The following is a 19,356-nucleotide window of genomic DNA, read 5'->3' as shown; positions in this document are numbered from 1 at the left end:
AATGTCAGGCCTATCATTTTGTCTAGCAGCTTGCATTGCACCCACACTGATTATGTCTAGGCCTGCATGCAAGCATTTCACAAGGCATCTATGTACCCAAAGAAGAATGCCCCGAATGTGTTTTTCTAGAAAGCTTATGGCTTTAAAAATACTACAAAATGGTACAGAACCCATATCCCTAGTACCCTATAGGATACTTGGCAATAAGACACCAGTGCCTCCTGGTTAACAATGCAGAATTGAGGACTGCACTATCAACATTTTACCATCTGGCTCAAAGCAAGAAAACATTGTTGACTAGTTTCATAGCCAATAGAATTTAGCCTAGCTTTCCAGTTCAAGAATAGCATTAGGCCTAGATTAGAAAAACTTCACCAATAGGCCTCTCTCACAGCTATCAGCACTAGACCAACAAGCATGATGTAAGAAATCTGTGTCTTATCAATGAAAAAGGCACATACGATTCTCCAAGGTCTAAACTAGATATCCACAAACAGCTAGACAGGACAGAAGTATTCCATCATTTGGGAGGAATCCTCCAGAGGCAACAGCAAGGTTTTCTGAGCAGGCACAAGAAGCTGGTTATGTGGAAAGCACACACGATCCATTCAGGTATAAGAGACCTGGGCTTCATCTCTCTGCACTTGCAAATGTGAGTGGCTCGTTATGCACTCCCCTGTAAATATCATTTTTCTTGGCGTTTCAGCTTTGTTCTAATAGTCTGTAATTTGCTGTCAGTGGTGCTAGCCTAACTGTTACACAACTCCAAAGTCATGGAAATAAAAGGAATAAATTGTATTTCACAATATGGTGTGAGGTGCATTTTATTTCAGATACAGCATTATCAAGATATGATCTAGGAGCCGATACAAAGCCAATCGTAGACGTTGGCCAAAATTCATCAGTTTACCTTTTCACTAAGATGACAAAGATATTTTTGTCATATCAAACTACAAAAAAGAGAGATTGAGCAGTGATGCCCCTTGTGGTAGTCCTCCAGGAGGCCTTAGCAGTGGAGCGGCAGATTAAAAGTGGTTCACCATCAGGAATGAGTGCATAAGTACATGATACACAGCATTAGCTTAATGGCAGGGCTGTGCCGTAATGGAATTATGGATGACCGTTTTTGTTCAGACAAATGGCTGCATTATAACATACATGAAGAGAAAAAAAGGTAAACCCATATTTTCTCTTCTCCACTCCTTTGTGCTGCTGCAGGGAGGGGGGTGTTGCCTAGGCAACATGACTAGTTTGCTACGACACCTTGTTGTTTCAAAAAGGAGCAACAAAGTTTCATCATGTTGTAAAGAGGCCATGTAACCACGGAAACGGTCTTAAAACTTCTTATGGCTGAAGTCCCGTTAACGGGATCGATATGACAACAGCCAGTCGAAGTGCAGGGCGCCAAATTCAAAAAACAGAAATATCATAATTAAAATTCCTCAGACATTCATGTGTTTTATATAATTTTAAAGGTAATCTTGTTGTTAATCCCACCAAAGTGTCTGATTTCAAATAGGCTTTTCAGCGAAAGCACTACAAACGATTATGTTAGGTCACCACAAAACCACAATAATCACAGCCATTTTTTCCAGCTAAAGATAGCTTCACAAAAACCAGAATAGAGATAAAATTAATCACTAACCTTTGATGATCTTCATCAGATGACACTCATAGGACTTCATGTTACACAATACATGCATGTTTTGTTTGATTAAATTCATATTTATGTCAAAAAAATTGAGTTTACATTGAGGCGACTAGATTCACTAGTGGCAAAAACATCAAGTGACTTTGCATAGCCACATCGTTTCAACAGAAATACTCATAAATATAGATAATACAAATTATACACATGGAATTATAGATATAACTCTCCTTAATGCAACCGCTGTGTCAGATTACAAAAAAAAATTTACAGAAAAAGAAACCCACGCTATAATCTGAGACGGCGCTCAAAAGTAAAACACCACAGCCGCAAAGATGGCGTCAACATAAACAAGAAAATATATGATAAATATTCCCTTACCTTTGATGATCTACATCAGAAAGCACACCAGGAATCCCAGGTCCACAATAAATGTTTGTTTTGTTCGAAAAAATCTGTTATTTATGTCCAAATACCTTCTTTTGTTAGCGCGTCTGGTTTACATATCCAAATGCTAATTCTGGTCAGCGTTATATCAGACAAAAACTTCAAAAAGGGATATTACCGGTGGAAGAAACATTTCAAACTAAGTACAGAATCAATCATTAGGATGTTTTTAACATATAGCTTCAATAAAGTTCCATCCGGAGTATTCTTTCTTGTCTTCGTGAGCAATGGAACGTAAGTGACTTCCATGAGGAAAAAGCATGATCAGAAAATGGCTGCTTGGACACCTGACTGATTCTGCTATCATTCTCTCCCACAACATCATAGAAGTCTCATAATTTCTATTGATGGTTGACATCTAGTGGAACCCCTAGGCAGTGCAACATCATTGGGGACTCTGGTGAATACATACAAGCTCAGATTTCTGACTTCCTGTTTGGATTTCAACTCAGGATTTTGCCTGCCAATATGAGTTCTGTTAATCTCACAGACATAATTCAAACAGTTTTAGAAACTTTAGTGTTTTCTATCCAATACTACTAATAATAATAATATGCAAATTTTAGCAACTATGACTGAGGAGCAGGCCGTTTACTTTGGGCAACTTATTCATCCAAGCTACTCAATACTGCCCCTTCAGCCATAAGTTAACCACACAAATGCCCAGCCGCCCCGTCTTCAGTCAGCGGTTCGTTCCATACACAAAAAAACAGGAATTATTAAATAAGAACGGTTATTTTATTTTCATGACTGTCCTTCATCCATAATCACATTACATGATTATACGGTAATTGTGCCAGCCTTACTTAAATGGGCATGTCTTATTCATTACCATGACGTAACACTCCAAAAGTACACAGCTCATATCCTGCTCACTAACCTCAGTGGGCCAGGGCTTAGTGCACTGCTAACGACAACAGGTGTAAAATAACATCATGGACACAGCAAACCGTGCATTTGACAGCCCTGTGGGCTGGACCACAAATCTACCATCCAAAAAATAACCTTGCGCTCAAAAATAGTATAATAATGAATGCTAGCAGGTTAGGAACATGTTTGCTGGCTTCATAAATGCTAGCCAGTTTGCAATCCATTTAGCTTTGCTAGCTAGCTTGCTGGATAGATACAGAGATTAGCTGGCTAGTTAGCTACAGTAGTTGGCTACTGACATCAGATTTAGCCTGTTCCACCATTTGCAAAATGCATACAGGCATTTGAATATAGCACAAGAAAAGGGAAACAGGACACGGTAAACATTTGAATGTACAATGCATTCCAAAAGTATTCAGACCCCTTGACTTTTCCACATTTTGTTAGCCTTATTCTAAAATAATGACAAAGCGAACAGATTTTGACATTTTGGCAAATGTATAAAAAAAAATACAGAAATACCTTATTTACCTAAGTATTCAGAACCTTTGCTATGAGACTTGAAATTGAGCTAGGATGCATATTTTTTCCATTGATCATCCTTGAGAAGTTTCTACAACTTTATCGGAGTCCACCTGCGGTAAATTCAATTGATTGGACATGATTTGAAAAGGCATATACCATTCTATATAAAAGTTACCACAGTTGACAGTGCATGTCAAAGCAAAAACCAAGCCATGAGGTAGAAGAAATTGTCCGTAGAGCTCAGAGACAGGATAGTGTCGAGGCACAGATCTGGGGAAGGATACCAAAACATTTATGCAGCATTGAAGCTCCCCAAGAACACAGTGGCCTCCATCATTCTTTAATGGAAGAAGTTTGGAACCACCAAGACTCTTCCTCGAGCTGGCCAAACTGAGAAATCGGGGGAGAAGGGCCTTGGTCGCCCGGCCAAACTGAGCAATCGAAGAACCCAATGGTCACTGACAGAGCTCCAGAGTTCTGCTGTGGAGATGGTTGTCCTTCTGGAAGGTTCTCCCATCTCTGCAGTACTCCACCAATCAGGCCTTTATGGTAGAGTGGCCAGATACAAATCTCTCCTCAGTAAGAGGCACATGACAGCCAGCTTGGAGTTTGCCAAAAGGCACCTAATAGCCCAAATGACTCAGAATATGAGAAACACAATTCTCTGTCCTGATGAAACCATGATTGAATTCTTTGGCATGAATGCCAAAAGTCACGTCTGGAGGAATCCTAGCACCATCCCTACGGTGAAGCATAGTGGTGGCAGCATCATGCTGTGGGGATGTTTTTTCAGCAGCAGTGACTGGGAGACTAATCAGGATCGAGGGAAAGATGAACAGAGCAAAGTAGAGAGATCCTTGATGAAAACCTGCGCTCAGGACCTCAGACTGGAGCGAAGGTTCACCTTCCAACATGACAACGACCCTAAGCACACAGCCAAGACAACGCAGAAGTGGCTTCAGGACAAGTCTTTGAGTGGCCCAGCCAGAGCCCGGACTTGAACATCTCTGGAGAGCTGAAAAATGCTGTGCAGCGACGCTCCCCATCCAACCTGACAGAGCTTGAGAGGATCTGCAGAGAAGAATGGGAGAAACTCCCAAAATACAGGTGTGCCAAGCTTGTAGCGTCAAACCCAAGAAGACTCAAGGCTGTAATCACAGCCAAAGGTGCTTCAACAAAGTACCGAGTAAAGGGTTTGAATACTTATGTAAATGTGATATTTTATATATATCAGGTTTCATATAAATGGTTTTAATTTATATATATATATATAAATTAAAAACAATTTCTATGAAACCTGATTTTGCTTTGTCATTATGAGGTATTGTATTTAGATAGGGGGGGGACACTTAATCAGTTGTAGAACAAGGCTGTAAAGTAACAAAATGTGGAAAAAGTGGGGTCTGAAGAGGGGGGTCTGAATACTGTAGATGCATGACGTGTTCAGAATACAAAAGCTGCATGAACTGTCAAGTGTAGACACAGCCTTAGTCATGCGTGCTTATTTTATGGGTGGTCCCAGCAATCAAACCCACTGCCCCGGAGTTACAAGTGCCATGCTCTACCCAAAAAAATGAAAAAAGACAAAGAAAACCTACTGGCCTGAATTTAACAGAGAACGTACACTACGATGCCTGTTATAGCCTGCTGCTTTAGATCCTTGCAAGGAGGGAAACTTTTGGGCTGTGTAACTCCAGACCTCTCCTCTTGTCCAGGAAACCTAATCAACACACACACACACCTGAGCTGCTGGCTGAATTATTCAAAGAGTACAGTGCTCCATTATAGGAATAAGCACCTCATGCGGAACACAGGAAACCACCGCTACATCCAAAAGGAGATGTACGCTAAAAACACTACACCTAACCCAAATCCTAACCACACAATACAAAACTTAAATCCCACAAGAGAATGGTTAACTGACTAGCAAACCCTGCATTACTGGAGTACTTTTATAATGTCATATTTACAGATATCCTAATGTTCCTACTGCAAGGGTAGGCAACAACAGTAGATGGTTGGAAGATAATTATAATACATTTGTACACTGCAAATTGACCACAACTAAGCCCAAAAATAGATTTTCAAATAGAATAATTTTATACCTTGATTACACTGAGACACGATCAAGAACAATTAGAGGGAAAACACAGGAACAGATTTCCTAAATTAAATTATTTTCTAGCTGACGTCCTGGTGACTTGTCTTTAAACAAAGAAAGTAAAACTTCCCAGTTGTGTTGTATCTATATAGGATCAGGCCTTTTGTTGTTGTTGTTGCATTAGTAAAACCATAAGGGTGGCATATATTTCAAAATATATAGTTTGAAAATATGTACGTGTTACCAGTGTTCATGATTAGACCTAAATTAGAAAAGGAATCCATATTTTTATGCAATTGTTTCCGTTTTCTCCCATCTCAACAAGGTTACATTTTATTTTCTCATAAGAACTTTCACTACATGTGGGAACTGATCAAGAGCACACATGCCCAAAGAACATCCAAACCTGAAAAGCAGGGCAGTGAAAACACACCCAGTGACTAAATTCCTCAGAGGTCAGGTGACAGGCAAATTATTCTACTTCTAAGAGAACGAAAACACCCACACAAAAAAAGGGTGGCCTGGAACATTCAGAACATATCTTTTAATCTAGAAACTGATCTGAAATCAGCCAGAAGACAGTGACCTCACAGGGATAAACTTCTGGCATGTTTGACTGATGCCCCTGCCAGCAGCTCACCATCTACGGGAGTCAGACAACACTGTCCAACACCAGAGGGCTATTTCTAGCAGCAGTGGACCATGCTTCATCTCTTACACACTCCTTCATCCAAACTGTAATGCACCTCAAACCATAGTTGAAGAAAGGAAAATAAAGGAGAGTGCAAACCTGTGACCTAGTTAACATCTAACAGGTATCGTCTCATATGTGAATTAGAGTTAGGAGCAGTGTGACCGTGAGTCGGATGGATACTGGAACAGTCGTTCAAACTTTGCAATATAAATCTAGCTTTAAAATTTTAGAGAAAGGAAAACACAGGTCCTCTTCGTAAGGGCATTACTGTGTAAATACCCTACCAAAGTGTGCTTTGTCATGACAACCCAGCATACGAGCATGACTATGAATAAAGGCTGCTCTTCACTAGGATCTCAAACTTGGTCAATCTAACAAACTGAGAGCAATCAATAACAGTGTGTTTATGGTATTGACCACATTTAAAAGGGAGAAATTCTACAACGGGTTGGTCAAAACAAGCATTGTGATTGGTTGAGACGTGCTCTAAGCCATACTAAAAACACGTTCAGCATGGGTAAGCCTTTGACGCAAAAATTTGAATATTGTTTTCTGTTCCAGCTGAGAGAGCACTGCTCATCCACTGTCCCATCAGCCCAGCCAGCCAAGCTCTTAAAACCAGGGTTTTCCTGCAGTCCTTGGATTAACATCATTGATGTCAGAACCGGGGTTACCATGGGTTTAGAAACATGCCAGGAATATAGGTAAGCTTTACGGCAGTCGAAGTGAAGCAGCCTGTACACAGCAGGAACAATTGAGAGTAGAGACAAAAGTCAGGGTAGTGACTTTGAAAAAACTAAATGAGAGCTTTTAGGCAAAGTATGGTTCTTCAGAAAAGTCACTTCACATGTTCCTATAAAACAATAAGGCCTAAAATACATGTCACAGGCAGCAGTATAATTTGAACACATTTCTGATCTAATCCAACAGTAATAGTCATGGGTTGCACACTTGACTGGATTCACAAAGCAGTTTGACTACATTTAGGCCTAGTAGATAAAAGCTAAGCTTTAGTCACCAATGAGAAGCACCATGAAAGAGGTAAAATCCCTCAAGAAACACCATCCGTTTCAACCTCTCCCTCTTACAAGGGTCACTTTAGAGTTGAAAAAAAATCTGCATTTCCAAAACACAGACCATATAAACCTGCATTTAAAACCATTAAACTTGCATTTTCTATTTCTTACAATAAAATTGCAACGTCTTTATTGCAAAAATTATGCATGGCCATCATATTTGTAATGATTGTCATAGAAAGAATGTAACTGGCTACATTTCTTAATAATTTTCTTGAAGTTAAACCTAAAACCAAATCAAAGTTTGCCACATGCGCCAAATAAAACAAGTGTAGACTTTACAGCGAAATGCTTACTTACAAGCCCTTAGCCCTTAACCAACGATGCAGTTCAAGAAGAAAATATTTACCAAGTAGGCTAAAATAAAAAGTAACACAATAAGAATAACGAGGCTATATACAGGGGGTACTGGTAACGAGTCAGTGTGCGGGGGTACAGGCTATTTGAGATAATCTGTACATGTAGGTGGGGGCGAAGTGACTATGCATAGGTAACAAGCAAACAGTGAGAAGCAGCAGTGTACAAGTGTACAAGAGGAGGGGGGGGGGTCAATGTAAATTGTCCGGTGGCCATTTTTAGCAGTCTAATGGCTTGGGGGTAGAAGCTGTTGAGGAGCCTTTTGGTCATAGACACTCCGGTACCGCTTGCGGTGTGGTAGCAGAGAAAACAGTCAATAGCTTGGGTGACTGGAGTATTATGGGCTTTCCTCGGACACCGCCTAATATATAGGTCCTGGATGGCAGGAAGCTTGGCCCCAGTGATGTACTGGGCCGTTCGCAGTACCCTCTGTACCGTCTTACGGTCAGATACAGAGCAGTTGCCATACCAGGCGGTGATGCAACCGGTCAGGATGCTCTCGATGGTGCAGCTGTAGAAACTTTTGAGGATCTGGGGGACCATGCCAAATCTTTTCAGTCTCCTGAGGGGGAAAATGTTTTGTCGCACCCTGTTCACGACCGTCTTGGTGTGTTTGGACCATGATAGTTCGTTGTTGATGTGGATGCCAAGGAACTTGAAGCTCTCAACCTGCTCCACTACAACCCAATCGATGAGAATTGGGGCCTGTTCGGCCCACCTATTCCTGTAGTCCACGATCAGCTCCTTTGTCTTGCTCACATTGAGGGAGAGGTTGTTGTTCTGGCACCACACTGCCAGGTCTTTGACCTGCTCCCTATAGGCTGTCTCATCATTGTCGGTGATCAGGCCTACCACTGTTGTGTCGTCAGCAAACTTAAAATGGTGGTGTTGGAGTCGTGGTTGGCCACACAGTCGTGGGTGAACAGGGAATACAGGAGGGGACTAAGTACATACTCCTGAGGGGCCCCAGTGTTGAGGATCAGCGTGGCAGATGCGTTGTTGCCTACCCTTAACAGCTGGGGGTGGCACGTCAGAATCCAGTTGCAGAGGGAGGTGTTTGGTCCCAGGGTTCTTGGCATAGTGATGAGCTTCGTGGGCACTATGGTGTTGAACGCTGAGCTGTAGTCAGTGAATAGCATTCTCATATAGGTGTTCCTTTTGTCCAGGTGAGGAAAGGGCGGTGTGGAGTGCGACTGAGATTGTGTCATCTGTGGATCTGTTGGGGGGTATGCAAATTGGAGTGGGTCTAGGGTGTCCGGGAGGATGCTGTTGATGTGAGCCATGACCAGCCTTTCTACCGACATGAGTGCCATGGGGCGGTAATCATTTAGGCAGGTTACCTTCGCTTCCTTGGGCACAGGGACTATGTTGGTCTGCTTGAAACATGTCTGCTCTCGGTAGCTGATGTGAGCAAGACCTTTAAACAGGTCAACATTCACTTCTGCCCTCAATTCATATTCATTATATAAACAGGCCGGTTTAATTTGATCTGGCTTGCCATTCCAAATCAAATTGAATATTTTTTGGCCAAAGAATTTTAAAAAACAAGTTGCTAGGTGTAAAAAAGGAAAGGGGATACCTAGTCAGTTGTACAATTGAAGGTCTTCAACTGAAATGTGTCTTCCGCATTTAACCCAACCCCTCCGAATCATAGGTGCGGGGGGCTGCCTTAATTGACTTCCACGACTTCCGCGCCCGGGGAACAGTGAGATAACTGCCTTGCTCAGGGGCAGAATGACAGATTTTTACCTCGTCAGCTCTGGCATTCAATCCATTAGGCTACCTGCCGCCCCAGTAGGCAAGGTCAATACGTAACATAGTACTTATTATTTTACATTTACATTTTACATTTTAGTCATTTAGCAGACGCTCTTATCCAGAGCGACTTACAGTAGAGTGCATACATTTTATTACATTTTTACATACTGAGACAAGGATATCCCTACCGGCCAAACCCTCCCTACCGGCCAAACCCTCCCTAACCCGGACGACGCTATGCCAATTGTGCGTCGCCCCACGGATCTCCCGGTTGCGGTCGGCTGCGACAGAGCCTGGGCGCGAACCCAGAGACTCTGGTGGCGCAGCTAGCACTGCGATGCAGTGCCCTAGACCACTGCGCCACCCGGGTTGTAATTATAATTTGGTTATAACCCAAAGAGGTAAGAACATTTTTCTAGATCCTCTATGAGGCTGTGGAGGGATCCATTTTGTGGATTTAAAAGAAAACAGCGTACAATGACACCTTTCACAGTGTTCTATTGTTTATACTACTTGTCTTATCTCCAATGTATCGTCCATGTAAAAAAAAACCTGTCTGATTAGGATGAAAAGTATCAGACAATACACCCATTTAATTCTATACTTTTTTCTATAATTCTTGCATCACAACACCGAAGTGTAAGGGGCCTCCAATTTTTTTTAATGGACTAGATCTTTAAATTTACCACTTGGGTCCTGTTTCAGTAATCATGAAATCCGACCTTGTTGATTATCTGATAATCTACCATTTTTATAGGAGTGGTTACAACGTGCTAATTACGGTCCTCTGAATACATCAAAAACAGTTCAGTATACCTCAACTGGTATGCCATCCAGTCCCGGGAGTTTTCCCGGACATAAAGTCTATAATTGCAAGACGTTCTTCATCTGTAATTTGGCATTCACATCAGTTTCTGTACAATTAAAATTCTTACAATTAACTTCGGTTAGTGGAGATGGAGACAAATCATAGTCAGTCACAGGTAAAATTTGTAACAAGTTTCAGTAAATTATTTTTGGTAGCATTATGTTGAAAATAGAAATTTATTTGGTGCTTTTTTTCCCCATATTCCATGGAGTTTGCTCAGGTTTTTTCAATAATATATGGTGGTGAAATACCTTATTTACATAATTATTCAGACCCTTTGCTGGGAGACTCGAAAATTGAGCTCAGATGCATCTTGTTTCCATTGATCATCCTTGAGATGTTTCTACAACTTGATTGGGGTCCACCTGTGGTAAAATCAATTGATTGGACATGGTTTGGAAAGGCAACCACCTGTCTACATAAGGTCCCACAGTTGACAGTGCTTGTCAGAGCAAAAACCAAGCCATGATGTCGAAGGAATTGCCCGTAGAGCTCCGAGACAGGATTGTGTCGAGACACAGATCTGGGGAAAGTACCCCTGCAACATTGAAAGTCCCCACGAACACAGTGGCCTCCATCATGCTTAAATGGAAGAAGTTCGGAACTACCAAGACTCTTCATAGAGCTGGCCGCCGGGACAAACTGAGCAATCAGAGGAGAAAGGCCTTGGTCAGGGAGGTGACCAAGAACCCGGTGTTTACTCTGACAGAGCTCCAGAGTTCCTCTGTGGAGATGGAGAAAACCTTCCAGAAGGACAACCATCTCTGCAACACTCCACCAATCAGGCCTTTATGGTAGTGGCCAGACAGAAGCCACTCCTCAGTAAAAAGGCATGACAGCCCGCTTGGAGTTTGCCAAAAGGAACCTAAAGGACTGACCATGAGAAACAAGATTCTCTGGTCTAATGAATTAAGATTGAACTCTTTGGCCTGAATGCCAAGCGTCACATCTGGGGGAAGTTTGGCACCTTCCCTACGGTGAAGCATGGTGGTGGCAGCAACATGCTGTGGGGATGCTTTTCAGCGGCAACTTTTGGTGCCAGCGAGAATGACTTAAAAGTAGTCAAGACGACAAGCTTGATTGAGCCTCTGCCATGTATATCTCACTAGGTCAGGATATTTAAGCCTCCACTAGTTCCAATACAGTTGAAGTCAGAAGTTTACATATACCTTATAGGCTGACCACACCGCTCAGCATCGCGTGCGCGAGCGTTGAAAAATACATTTAGGAATCTGTGTTATTCAATTATTGCGCGTCAACGAGCATCTGCGTTGCCAAGAGCTAAAATTGAAGTCATTCCTATTTCTGACGTATATCGCACTGCAAGTTCTGCCTCTCCCATCTCTTCATTGGTTTATAGAAGCAGGTACGCACGTGCCATCTCCTCATTGGTTATACCCACGTGGGTGATTGAATGACGAACTGTGTTGCCGGTCGGTGTAGAAATACTATGAAAGTTTAGATGCCAATCACCATATAAGTTCAAAGAAGAAAAAGCCTGGAAGGAGGAGAGATGACTAGAAACGATTCGGTTGACCGATGTGTGTGTGGATTAATTGTCGGAGTAGAGGACCTTGTACATTTCAGGTACAATAACCTAACGTTTATATCCCAGGACAAATTAACTAGCAACAGCAAGCTAGCTAGCAAGTACAAGCTAACTAGCTAAACTGCAATAAAAGTTTAATGCTTTTTCAACCTGTCCAAATTAATATAATTGGTTCACAGTTTGTTTTGATATTTTAACCTGCGTGTCGTGATCGGGTTTGGTGTAGTGGGACAAAATAAATTTGTGCACGCGCGCAGCCGGTTTGGGTTCCGTGTTAGCCAAATCCATTTAAACCCAGTTTCACAATTCCTGACATTTAATCTGAGTAAAAATTCCCTGTTTTAGGTCAGTTAGGATCACCACTTTATTTTAAGAATGTGAAATGTCAGAATAATAGTAGAGAGAATGACTTATTTCAGCTTTTATTTATTTCATCACATTCCCAGTGGGTCAGAAGTTTACATACACTCAATCAGTATTTGGTAGCATTGCCTTTAAATTGTTTAACTTGGGTCAAACATTTCAGGTAGCCTTCCACAAGCTTCCCACAACAAGATGGGTGAATTTTGGCCCATTCCTCCTGACGGAGCTAGTGTAACTGAGTCAGGTTTGTAGGCCTCCTTGCTCACGCGTGCTTTTTCAGTTCTGCTCACAAAGTTTGTGAGCAGAGGCTTGAGGTCAGGGTTTTGTGATGGCCACTTCAATACCTTGACTTTGTTATCCTTAAGCCATTTTGCCACAACTTGAAAGTATGCTTGTGACCATTGTCCATTTGGAAGACCCATTTGCGACCAAGCTTTAACTTCCTGACTGATGTCTTGAGATGTTGCTTCAATATATACAGTCGTGGCCAAAAGTTGAGAATAACACAAATATTAATTTTCACAAAGTCTGCTGCCTCAGTTTGTATGATGCAATTTGCATATACTCCAGAATGTTATGAAAAGTGATCAGATGAATTGCAATTAAATGCAAAGTCCCTCTTTGCCATGCAAATTAACTGAATCCCCAAAAAACATTTACACTGCATTTCAGCCCTGCCACAAAAGGATCAGCTGACATCATATCATGTCAGTGATTCTCTCGTTAACACAGGTGTGAGTGTTGACGAGGACAAGGCTGGAGATCAGTCTGTCATGCTGATTGAGTTTGAATAACAGACTGGAAGCTATAAAAAGGAGGGTGGTGCTTGGAATCATTGTTCTTCCTGTGTCAATCATGGTTACCTGCAAGGAAACACGTGCCGTCATAGTTGCTTTGCACAAAAAGGGCTTCACAGGATATTGCTGCCAGTAAGATTGCACCTAAATCAACCATTTATCGGATCATCAAGAACTTCAAGGAGAGCGGTTCAATTGTTGTAAAGAAGGCTTTAGGGCGCCAAAGAAAGTCCACCAAGCGCCAGGACCAACTCCTAAAGTTGATTCAGCTGCGGGATCGGGGCACCACCAGTACAGAGCTTGCTCAGGAATGGCAGCAGGCAGGTGTGAGTGCATCTGCACGCACAGTGAGGCGAAGACTTTTGGAGGATGGCTTGGTGTCAAGAAGGGCAGCAAAGAAGCCACTTCTCCCCAGGAAAAACATCAGGGACAGACTGATATTCTGCAAAAAGTACAGGGATTGGACTGCTGAGGACTGGGGTAAAGTCATTTTCTCTGATGAATCCCCTTTCCAATTGTTTGGGGCATCCGGAAAAAAGCTTGTACGGAGAAGACAAGATGAGCGCTACCATCAGTCCTGTGTCATGCCAACAGTAAAGCATCCTGAGACCATTCATGTGTGGGGGTTGCTTCTCAGCCAAGGGAGTGGGCTCACTCAATTATGCCTAAGAACACAACCATGAATAAAGAATGGTACCAACACATCCTCCGAGAGCAACTTCCCCCAACCATTCAGGAACAGTTTGGTGACGAACAATGCCTTCTCCAGCATGATGGAGCACCTTGTCATAAGGCAAAAGTGATAACTAAGTGGCTCGGGGAACAAAACATCAATATTTTGGGTCCATGGCCAGGAAACTCCCCAGACCTTAAGGAAATCACGAATGTCATGGATATACAGTTTAAGTCGGAAGTTTACATACACTTAGGTTGGAGTCATTAAAACTCGTTTTTCAAGCAGTCCACAAATTTCTTTTTAACAAACTATAGTTTTGTCAAGTCAGTCAGGACATCTACTTTGTGCATGACAAGTAATTTTCCCAACAATTGTTTACAGACAGATTATTTCACTGTATCACAATTCTAGTGGGTCAGAAGTTTACATACACTAAGTTGACTGTGCCTTTAAACAGCTTGGGAAATTCCAGAAAATTATGTCATGGCTTTAGAAGCTTCTGATAGGCTAATTGACATAATTTGAGTCAATTGGAGGTGTACCTGTGGAATTATTTCAAGGCCTACCTTCAAACTCAGTGCCTCTTTGCTTGACATCATGGGAAAATCAAAAGAAATCTGCCAAGACCTCAGAAAATTTTTTGTTGACCTCCACAAGTCAATTTCCAAACGCCTGAAGATATCACGTTCATCTGTACAGACAGTCGTACGCAAGTATAAACACCATGGGACCATGCAGCCGTCATACCGCTCAAGAAGGAGACGTGTTCTGTCTCCTAGAGATAAACATACTTTGGTGCGAAAAGTGCAAATCAATCCCAGAACAGCAAAGGACCTTGTGAAGATGCTGGAGGAAACGGGTACAAAAGTAACTATATCCACAGTAAAACGAGTCCTATATCGACATAACCTGAAAGGCCGTTCAGCAAGGAAGAAGCCACTTCTCCAAAACCCCCATAAAAAAGGCAGACTACGGTTTGCAACTGCACGTGGGGACAAAGGTCATACTTTTTGTAAAATGTCCTCTGGTCTGATGAAACAAAAATAGAACTGTTTGGCCATAATGACCATCATTATGTTTGGAGGATATAGGGGGAGGCTTGCAAGCCGAAGAACACCATCCCATCCGTGAAGCACGGGGGTGGCAGCATCATGTTGTGGGGGTGCTTTGCTGCAGGAGGGATTGGTGCACTTCACAAAATAGATGGCATCATGAAAAAGGAGAAGTATGTGGCCAAAAGTTTTGAGAATGACACAAATTTTCAGAGTTTGCTGTTTCAGTGTTTTTAGATATTGTTGTCAGATGTTACTATGGAATACTGAAGTATAATTACAAGCATTTCATAAGTGTCAAAGGCTTTAATTGACAATTACATGAAGTTGATGCAAAGAGTCAATATTTGCAGTGTTGCCCCTGCTTTTTCAAGACCTCTGCAATCTGCCCTGGCATGCTGTCAATTAACTTCTGGGCCACATCCTGACTGATGGCAGCCCATTCTTGCATAATCAATGCTTGGAGTTTATCAGAATTTGTGGGTTTTTGTTTGTCCATCCGTCTCTTGAGGAATGACCACAGGTTCTCAATGGGATTAACTTTTTATGGCTGCAATCGCGGTAACGGGATCGATATGACAACAGCCAGTGAAAGTGCAGGGCGCCAAATTCAAACAGAAATCTCAATTAAAATTCCTCAAACATACATGTGTCGTATACCATTTTAAAGGTAATCTTGTTGTTAATCCCCAAAAAGTGTCCGATTTCAAATAGGCTTTTCAGCGAAAGCACCACAAACGATTATGTTAGGTCACCACCAACTCAAAGAAAAATTCTGCCATTTTTCCAGCCAAAGACAGGAGTCACAAATAGCACAAATAGAGATAAAATTAATCACTAACCTTTGATGATCTTCATCAGATGATACTCATAGGACTTCATATTACACAATACATATATGTCTTGTTCGATTAAGTTCATATTTATATCCAAAAACCTCAGTTTACATTGCCGCCATTTTCAGAAATGCCTCCAAAATATCCAGAGAAATTGCAGAGAGCCACGTCAAATAACAGAAATACTCATCATAAATGTTTTACATAGAATTAAAGATACACTTGTTCTTAATGCAACCGCTGTCAGACTTCAAAAAGCTTTACGGCAAAACACAATATTCAATAATCTGAAAAAAGCATTCAGCCACAAAAGCAAGCCATACAGTTACCCGCCCAAATTGTGCAGTCAACAAAACTCATAAAAATCATTATAAATCTTCACTTACCTTTGCTGATCTTCGTCGGAATGCACTCCCAGGACTCCCACAAGAAATGTTCGGGTTTTTTCGGTAATGTCCATCATTTATGTCCAAATAGCTATTTTTGTCGCGTGTTTGGTATATAAATCCAACGTCGGGGAAGCGCGTTCACTAAAACCTGACGAAATGTCCAAAAGTTCCATAACAGTCCGTAGAAACATGTCAAACGATGTATTGAATCAATCTTTAGAATGTTTTTAACATAAATGTTGAATAATGTTCCAACCGGAGAATTACATTGACTTCAGATGAGCGATGGAACGGAGCTCCCCCTCATGTGAACGCGCATGGTCAAAGAATGGTCACCTCATGGCAGACCTGACTAATTATCCTCTCATCCAGCCCCCCTTAACAGTAGAGTCATCAGACAAAGTTCTACAGACTGTTGACATCTAGTGGAAGCCGTAGGAAGTGAAAATTTCTTTGTGCACCTACACTTTTCAACTTAGGCACACCCGTGCTCCTTGTAAAAAAGGTCAGCGTAGAGCCCTGCTTGAGAGGAAACTGGTCTTGTAAGCACCTCAGACCAGGATAGTTTTTGAGAAGCTCGACACCATAACACGGAAGCGGGTCACTCACGACTGTATGTTATGCAACACTGGTTAAACATTTCACATAATTGTTCAAGTGGAAGCTTATGCCTGTGTATACATAGGGTAGTGACCAAAAGGCTTATACTTCCTGAGAATGTTCCATTTGTCTCATCCAGAAACATACAAGACATAAGGCATTCTTGTGCATGTAATAATTTCTGTTCCTTCAGCAGGTTACGTAATCCAGGCTCATTTGGGTGTGACTGATGGTTAACAGAGGCAGTGCAGTGGAAGTGTTTGCATGCTGTCAAGCTCCCTCAAAAACCTGTAGATTATTACAGGGCCATTTGTTCACATTACATAACATAATAGCCTAAATACCTTGAAGCTCTGGAAAAGATGCTAACCCTTGTGAAATGCTGCCCCTGTATCTCAAACTGGTTAGTGCTTACTTAGTAGCCCTACTGGGGTTGTCCTGATTTCTGTTAACTTTTAAAATGTGTTTCTAGGAAGATAAAGGCATGAACAAGACCCTATTAGTTAAGGGGCAGGCCCGACCTACCTGTAGTAGCGTGACTGCAGGTACGTGGAGCACACGGCTTTGGACACGTGGCTGGCCGAGCCAAAGTCGATCACTTTCACCCGGTAAGGCTGTCGCACCGGGTCCACCAGCATAATGTTCTCCGGCTTCAGGTCAGCGTGGATCAGGCCCAAGTTCTTGAGCTTCTTCAGCGCAGTGGCCACCTGCTGTAAGACCGGTCTGATCACCTTCAATGGCAGCGGGCTGAACTTGTTCTGCTTGAGAAAGTCATAGAGGTTTTGCTCCAGCATTTCAAACACCAGGCAAGTGTGGCTGCGGTGCTGGAAGCACTCGAATGCCCGCACCAGGTTGTGCTCATCAGCGTTCTCCCCACTCAGACGGGCAAGGATGCCCACCTCAATCTGACCCTGCCTTGCATACGATGGGTGGTTCTTTAAGATCTTGATAGCCACAACCTCCCCTGTGCCTCGCTTCCAACACTTCACCACCTGTCCGAAGGTGCCACGACCTAGGAACTCCAGCACCTCATAAGTGTTCTTCATGGAGCACAAGACCTCATGCTGCACCAACTGGTAGTCCCCATCCCCTGCCGCATTACGAGCCCCAGTCCCACCAACATTCTGTTTGGGGGGCACTCCCCCCATGGTGTTCTTGTTCCCTACATTAGTTTGCAACATGGCAGGTATCATGGAAATGTCCTCCACTATCTGCATGGCTTTCCCACTGTTCTCCACTCACCCTTACAGTTCAGCCCACATCGCAGGAAGCTGTCCAATTAGTTCAAACCTCCACTGTGCTCTCTCCTTCACCTTGTTCACTGCTGCTTCTCTGGCCACAGTCCCCGAAACCCAGGCTGACTGTACATACACTGCTGTCCCCCTGCAGCCTCAGCTTCTCTGGACCCTTGCCTTGAGGGGGGGTGGGGGGCCTGGGTCGTTTTTTGGAGCAACTCCCTGTGTACTTCTTTCAGGGATGTAGCTGCCTGCAAAGTCCTGCCCACTCTGGGGTCTACAAGACACTTTCGTCTTAATTGAAAGGAGGATATTGGTAGGCTTTGCAATGCCAAGGTTTACTCCAATTATATAGATCTGCAGGGTCCTCCTATGAAAAGCACAGCGATTGAGCTCAACTGTGGGTTTCTTCACACTGCAAAAGGCACTTGTTTGGGTTTGATAAACATGTGGTGGGTAGACCAAAACGTGTGAGGTCATACCTGTAAGAGAGAAAAGGGAATGATTAGTTTACTTGAACTACTTCAAATGCAATTTAGCCAGCCACGTTGTTGTTATGTGGGTGATTGGTGGAAGTTGTATTGAGAAGGATAACAAAGCATGTTAGGGAGGATGCACTTAAACATTTCAGTTAGATCAGATAGAAATTGGGGGAACGGCAGGCATGCTATTTGTTCAATAGCAAGCTATACTAGGGCATTCAGCAAAAAACTCTAAACTAAACGTAATGAGGGGGATCGCATAACTCTGTGGGCGAGCTATGCTGCCTGTCACTCAGGCAGGAAAAGCAGAAAAAGCATAAAGGTAACTACAGTAGATAAGAGCAGCTTTATTCAACCAGCAAACCGTGACACTATAGACCACAGGCAAACAGAGACAGACAATCTGCTTGCATGTCAAAAGATAAGCATAAACCGTTTAAAATGTAAGCTTGCCTCTATGGTCTCTGTTGGAGTACCAGCAAAGTTGGGAAATATGACAGGTTTAGCTGTTCTGCTGATTATAGTTAGTGTTTGCTTCAAAGTATGGGAAGGTTTTACGCTGACATGGCACTAGTTACAACTAGAGTTACTAACACCTAACTCAAAGTCCTCCTGGCATGTATGGAAAGGCTATTTTGAAGTAGGCACGATGCACCAATAATGAAGGGGATGTTTTTTTACTGATTGTTTATCCTGTGTCTTTCCCACTCAAACACCCACATGGAAAACCACAAAGCCCCAGAGTGCCGCCAAATATAACTGTATTTTCAAATCCAAATGACTGGAGGTCTCAACACCAAGGAAAGAATAAAAAAAACATTGAGAGAACCAAACATAAATGAGCACATTCAGGAGCACACTTCTGTGCAAATACTGCACTTACAACTCCCTCGCTGTGAGTCACATCAGCCAGGCTAACTAGTTACACCTTAGGGTACAAATATGCCAAGTTCAGACAGGCTAATGGGTGTCTTCTGTATCAAAATTATCTACATTACTTCAGTTCCTAATTGAAGTAATATTGAAAACAAAA

The 19,356-nt window shown here is 42.4% G+C and overlaps 1 protein-coding gene across 2 annotated transcripts in view; it reads right to left on the bottom strand.

Moving 5' to 3' along the window:
• LOC139584420 (homeodomain-interacting protein kinase 3-like) overlaps window positions 1-18,001 on the bottom strand; it is a 51,591-nt gene extending 33,590 nt beyond the window's left edge. For both annotated transcript variants that reach the window (XM_071416223.1, XM_071416224.1), the window contains exon 1: window positions 17,132-18,001. In XM_071416223.1, coding sequence (XP_071272324.1) covers window positions 17,132-17,823 — 692 coding nt within the window. In that variant the 5' untranslated portion in view covers window positions 17,824-18,001. The remainder of the gene's footprint in view (window positions 1-17,131) is intronic.
• Between the last annotated feature and the right edge of the window lie 1,355 nt (window positions 18,002-19,356).

The sequence above is a fragment of the Salvelinus alpinus genome, chromosome 9, assembly GCF_045679555.1.
Source record: "Salvelinus alpinus chromosome 9, SLU_Salpinus.1, whole genome shotgun sequence".
Lineage (NCBI taxonomy): Eukaryota > Metazoa > Chordata > Actinopteri > Salmoniformes > Salmonidae > Salvelinus > Salvelinus alpinus.
This window is presented reverse-complemented; position numbering and strand designations above follow the sequence as displayed.